The sequence below is a fragment of the Marmota monax genome, unplaced genomic scaffold, assembly GCF_021218885.2.
Source record: "Marmota monax isolate L192 unplaced genomic scaffold, Marmota_monax_Labrador192_F-V1.1 WCK01_AAM20220418_F8-fsc00115, whole genome shotgun sequence".
NCBI classification, from domain to species: Eukaryota; Metazoa; Chordata; class Mammalia; order Rodentia; family Sciuridae; genus Marmota; species Marmota monax.
The window spans coordinates 4,280,062-4,286,061 of record NW_026694419.1 but is presented as its reverse complement, the minus strand read 5'-3'; the positions used below and the strand labels follow the sequence as shown (position 1 = coordinate 4,286,061).

General features: G+C 37.9%; 1 protein-coding gene across 2 annotated transcripts in view; it reads left to right on the top strand.

Moving 5' to 3' along the window:
• The first annotated feature begins 806 nt into the window (after positions 1-806).
• The window catches only part of Zc2hc1a (zinc finger C2HC-type containing 1A), a 45,530-nt gene continuing 40,336 nt past the window's right edge, over positions 807-6,000 (top strand). For both annotated transcript variants that reach the window (XM_046468206.2, XM_046468205.2), the window contains exon 1: positions 807-902. In XM_046468206.2, coding sequence (XP_046324162.1) covers positions 845-902 — 58 coding nt within the window. In that variant the 5' untranslated portion in view covers positions 807-844. The remainder of the gene's footprint in view (positions 903-6,000) is intronic.

Here is a 6,000-nt window from a genome sequence, read left to right as displayed (position 1 = left end):
AAGAAACTTAGTTCTGGTGAAATGCATTAAGAATGTTAAGCAAGGCCATTAGAATGATTTACATAATTAGGTAGCTAGCTCCCCAGTTTAAACTCCCTGATCAAGCATAGTTTTGATGTTATCTCATTAGTTAGCAAGCCAGCACACCTTTTGGCTCAAGGAAGAAAAAGCATAGGGGTCAGGGTAGGCCAAGAGTAGAGGAAGATGGGGGAGGGCTAGGTTTCACTTCTAATTTTTGGCCCAAGCTTTCATGAAGCCGAGGAAATTGTTTTTACGGAGTTAAGAGCAATCCCAGTCCCACAATCCCAGAGAGAAAACGTGATTTCTCAAGGATAATGTTGTGTTAACTCATGAAGCTGTGTGTGAACATAAAATCTAGGGGTGACCCTGTGGTAAAGTCGTGTGACCTACGACGGGGAAATGGAGAGAGTGCTGCTTACAAGTGTACAGCACCAGGACGTTGGTACGATTTGCTTTTTGCTTATGGAGTTTGCGCACAGCGATAAGCGACAGGACATACTTGCATTGATTGGTGATGGGGAGCCCGTGAGGCGCTGATATACTCTAAAAAAAGGAGATTAAGGTGAGAGGGCAAACGAAGCTGGAGTTGAACAAAGGCGCTGTTGGATCACAGAATACTGCTTCGGCTTCCCAAGAGGGTGGCGGTGAGAGCCGCGAGCCTGAGTGTGGCGAGCTCAGACAGCTGTAGGCACGTCCCAGCCGTTCCTCGCCGCGTCCACGCCCCTCTGGAGCCCCGCCCCCTTGCGCGGACCAATGGTGGGCCGGGATGTTAGCAGGTGGGAGGCGCGGCCGGGTTGCTACAGCCAAAGCTGGGCGGCGGCGGATGCTGCTGAGAGAGTTGCGGGGAGTCGGAGGCGGTGGCGCAATGGAGGGGCTGGAAGGTGAGGAGGTGAAGGGATGCGGGCCGGGAACGAGCATGGACCCGGAGCACTTGGGGGCCCTGGACACCAATCCCATGAAGGCGAAGGCCGTTCAGGAGTGGGGATCCCCGTCGTGCCTGCGGAGGCCCGGGCGGGTAAAGCTGGACAGCCCCCGGCGTCTTGGAACATAGGACTCCCAGGCTGCCCCGCCTCACAAGGTCTTCAGCTGGACTACCCCACCCCTGCCGGAGCTAGCCTTGGCTCAACCTGCACGTCATCCCCTACCGTTTTCTGGTCTTGGGGAACTCCTGAGTTTACTGTAATCGCTGTAATCACAGGGGCACTGGCCAGATTTTATTTTCCTTGCATACTGGTCTCGGTAAATGTCCACGGCCTCCCCACCGCCAAGTCTTTGCTGGTCCCACGGGATTTATCTTTCACTTCCAGCCAGCTCCTGACACTTTCTTGGCCAGTTTCCCCAGATAACCGTTTTTTCCATTTCTACAGCATCTTCCATCAGAGAGGTGCCAGAGCATTATCCTAAGGCAGTGTCTCTGGCCAGCTCTAGAGCCGGGACAATAGATTACCAGAAGTATTTAATGGTTTAGTCACAAGGGCTGTGTAAGGTAGAACCAGTATTGGTTCCTTATCTTTGGGTTTATCCTTGTGCTGTAACCATGACTCCAGATTTTGCTTTGTTCCCAGTTCTTTCACTTTTTCTGTATTCTCTACCCATTTTATCTTGTGTAAGGACAGCAGTCGCTTAAAAACAAAGGAAGGAAAAAAACAGCATTGGCAACAACGGTTTCAAAATAAAATTTTTTAATTGGTAATCCTTCTGATGAAGAAAAGGCTTTCAGATTGAAAGATTCTGTTGTCTTGATTCAGGTCCTTTTTTCTCCTAATTTGCATGGATTCAGGTGAAATTAAGGATAAGCAAAGGCACTGAACCCTTTGTATTGTTATGTGATAGGAAAATACTTGTGTTATGAAGTGAAAAGTGATAACTAGTAACTTCTTAGTAATCTGAAAGCAAATGCAATAACATGAGTATGAGTTTTTTCATGCTTTTCCTGTAGTCTAAAAATCTTATTGAACACCTTTATGATGATAGATAAAGAATTCTGACAGTTCTCCATTTGTGGGCAGCTATAGCTATGACCTATGAAGATCTTGTTTCCTTTCTGAATTTACTTTATGAATTTTCCATAAAATCAGAAATTGTACTGATAGTACTCTTTTCTTTCAGGATAATCTATTTAGTGGACTTCTCTGGAGGCAGCCTATTTTTAAATTATCTTAAAATATGTAGTGATGTCATGACAAAGTGGCTTGGAGCATGGGTTCTGGAGTTCTTATACGATTATTATAATACACATGAAGTGCTTTAATTTGCATATTTTTATTATTTTATTCAACATCTGCAATGATCTTCATCTAATTTTTTTACTTACGTTTTCTAAGCACTCTTCTGCCCTGAAAATGTACCAGAGAATAAAAATAGTCAAGGTCTAGCCCATATTGTAGAACTTACATTATTACAGTTCTGGTAGTACTATTACATTTAAGATATAATGGAGCCTATTATAATATTAAATTACACGGGTCGAGAAATACATTCTAATGAAGTATGGAATGGACATGTTTTATGGACCTAGCTTATGATATATCATGTTAAAAAGTACTTGATATTTTTAGAACAAAATAGGATGAGGTCCTAAACTATAATGCACTTAAATGTAATTAATTAGGTTGAAATATATGAAAATTGCTTTTTGTCTGGCAAAACAGTTGAATTTTGGGTAAGTGGTTTAGCCTAATAAAGCTCTTTTGAGTTTTCTTTTGAAGGGAGGACAGTGCCTTTCTTGCTTAATTCCCCTAACCCCTCCTCCTTTAAAAAAATTAGTTCTTATTAGATCACATTTGCTGAAACTTTAAATCTTAAGCTTGCCATTAATTAATTCATCCACCTATACCTCCATTTAATAAATATTGATACAGTGATAGATGTCTTTTCCCTATATTGGAAATTTAAGTCTACTACTTTGACAGTGTCTGATAAACATTATATTGAATTGTTGCATTATATTGCAGTATCTAGTGTAAAATCTTCAAGTTTGCATAATGTGTTGTAGTGGTATTTGCATGTAAATCATATACCACTTATATTATTTTTTATCTTCTGGGGCTTTTTAAAAAAATGTCAAAGAGATGAGCTATTACACTCAACACTGTGTTTTGAAACCAAATTTAAGTTAATGCTCATATTTTCTATAATTGATAACTGAGCATTTCTGTAAGGTTTGAACAGTTAAAACTCAGTCTTTATTTTCTTTCACCTTAAGGCTGTGAGGTGTATCTAAGAACAATAAAAATAGGTTTAGATTTAGGAGACTTACAGTCTCTTATGTTATCTTCTGTAAAATTAAGAGCAGATAAAATCTAAGCAGATTTTATATTGCATTGTCATTGCCTTCATAATGTCCTCCTTAGTGATGATAACAATTGTGGCAGAGATCAGACTACCCATTACTCTTAGGTTGCCAAAATTATTACATCTTAGTATTGCCTTCTGAAACTTGATTAGAAATGAAATTGTTGTTCTATAGTATTGCCCTTTTTCTAGTTGAAGGTAGCCATTATGTCCCATTAAAGTTTCTGCTTTGTTTTTCCTTAGGATAAATATATACTAGGTCATTGAATAATTCTTCTGTCTCTATTAATTTTTAGCATTCATTATATTTTGGGAACTGAGTTGGATGCCAGATACTTTAATGGCAAATGTAGAGGCTTATATTTGAATCCTTGCTTTGTTTCCTTTTATTTGTATGATTTGGACATTTATTTAATCAAAACCTCAGTTTCCTTAGCTGTAAAAAACTGTTGTTGAGTACTAGACTACCATATTATTAAATACTTAAAGCATTTAGCTATGTCTAGACTGAAGGCTCTTCAGCACAGTTTACTGGATGGATTAAATCAAAGGAGATGTGTTAGATGCTTAAGGATAGTCCAGTATTTCTTGCCATGCTGTATTTCACCACCCAATTGTCACAGATCTTATGACTTTTTTTTTTTTTTGCAAAAAGTTGGGATACAATATACTCTACTGTCATGTATAACTAAAAAGAACACGTATAACTAAAAAAAAAAAAATTGGAGTACAACCATTATGTGAAACTTTTTTAAAAAAATATGCTGGTTTTACTTAAAAAATCATTAATTATTAACTGTCCTTAGTGCAAGATTAGGATATTCAAAATATTCCTGAAAATATATTAAAATATATTAAAATTGAATTGTCCAAACCTGCACACATCATTTCTTCATGACCGTTTGGCAAACATATTTCCAATCTGAGAAAAAAAAGTTAACACATTAGTTGTTATTGATTTTTGCAATATAGTCAAATTAATATACTTGACAAAATTTACTCCAGGGTTACAAAATATGGACTTAGAAAATTTAATTTGTGTCTGAAGATTTTGCACAGCTATCCCTGGTTCAGTTATCTGAGCACTCTCCTCTGCTCCACTCATATAAGATGTGCTTATCTTTAATGCTGCAGCCTTCTCAACACACCACAAATTGACTTTCAAAAATATACTGACCATGTATGTACACTGAAAATTGTAAGCTCTCCTGGCAGCACGAGAAGACAAATGCACATCCATGTGCTACTGTAAATACATTACTGTTCTGTTTACCTTATCATTGAGGTGATGAACAGAATTATACCATGTGACAATTGTTCAATTTTTGGACTGAAAAACAGGGCACATCGATTATGCAGTGGTACCACTTATGCAGAGAAATATAGCAGGTAAAACATGTCATCTATCTCCCTCGTTAATTATGGTAGTACTGGAGGTAAATTTGGATAGACTGAAAAAGAAAGAGGCTGAAATTCTTAGATGTGATGAGGTTTGGAACTGAGGAATTAGTATAACGAATTAAAAGGGAGGACAGATATTTCTTAGGTAGAAAATTGAGATATCATTGCTAGATGTGTAAGGGAAAAGAAATCAAAGATAAAGCAGCTTTCTAGCTTTAAGTAGAAGAGGGGTAATATCTTTAAGAAGAAGATCTAGTTTGCTGGATGAGCTAATGAGTTTGGCTTTAGAGATGTGTTTGTGCAGTACTTGGGGGTATCCTGTGGAAAAGTCTCATAGTTACTTGGAAATATCTATCTATTTGGAGCTTTTGATTTAGTAGTTACTGGCATATGTGACTCAAACGGGTGCAGTAACCCAAGCAAACCATAATTTAACAAAATGAGGGAAGAAACTTGCAAAAAAACTAATGCTTTAAAACTGAGCAGGTCAGGAAATTAGGGTGGGAGAGTCTTTAAAGAATTTTTAAAAATTGTCATGAAAAGAAAATGGGGAAGAAACTAATATTTATGGAGTAGTGATTGTGTCCTAGAAAAAGCCTATGGCACCTGATATTACTAGGAAGTCTGGATACTAACGAGTCCAAACCCTGCTTAGTTTGTAACATCTGGAAATTTGGGGCTTAGGAGAAAGAAACAGAAGCCAAGAGAGGAAGGAATTTAAAGGTTGAAGGGTTTTTATCAACAGTGCCTCATGCTGCAAAAACAGGATAAGGATGCAAAAGCGGGACTCAAATTTAACAATTAGTAAATTAATAGTGAGTGGTTATCTCTGTTTCTTTAAGTCTTTAATTATCCTCATTAACGAAGCTTTCCCTTATCCTACCCATTTCCCAAAGATAGCTTTATGACTCTCCTGTTTTCCCTTATTCTTTTCTTCCTTCATTGTGTTTATCACCACCTGGCATTTTATATATTTATCTATTTTTACCCCCCATCCCCAACCCCCATTAAAATAGTAGAAGCTCCATGAGATTGGAGTCTTTGTTTTCTTTATTCCTGGATTCCTACATTTTAGAACACTTCTTGTCTTGTGTTAAGTGCTCAACAAATACGTACTAAGTCGAGGAAAGAAACTGTTTTAATATAATGGTTAGGATTAAAAGTCGGCCTGCACTAATGCCATCCATTTCCCTGCAAATTCCATGATTTTGTCATTTTTTAGTGCAGAGTAATACTCCATTGTGTATAAATGCCACATTTTTTTTTTATCCATTCATCTATTGA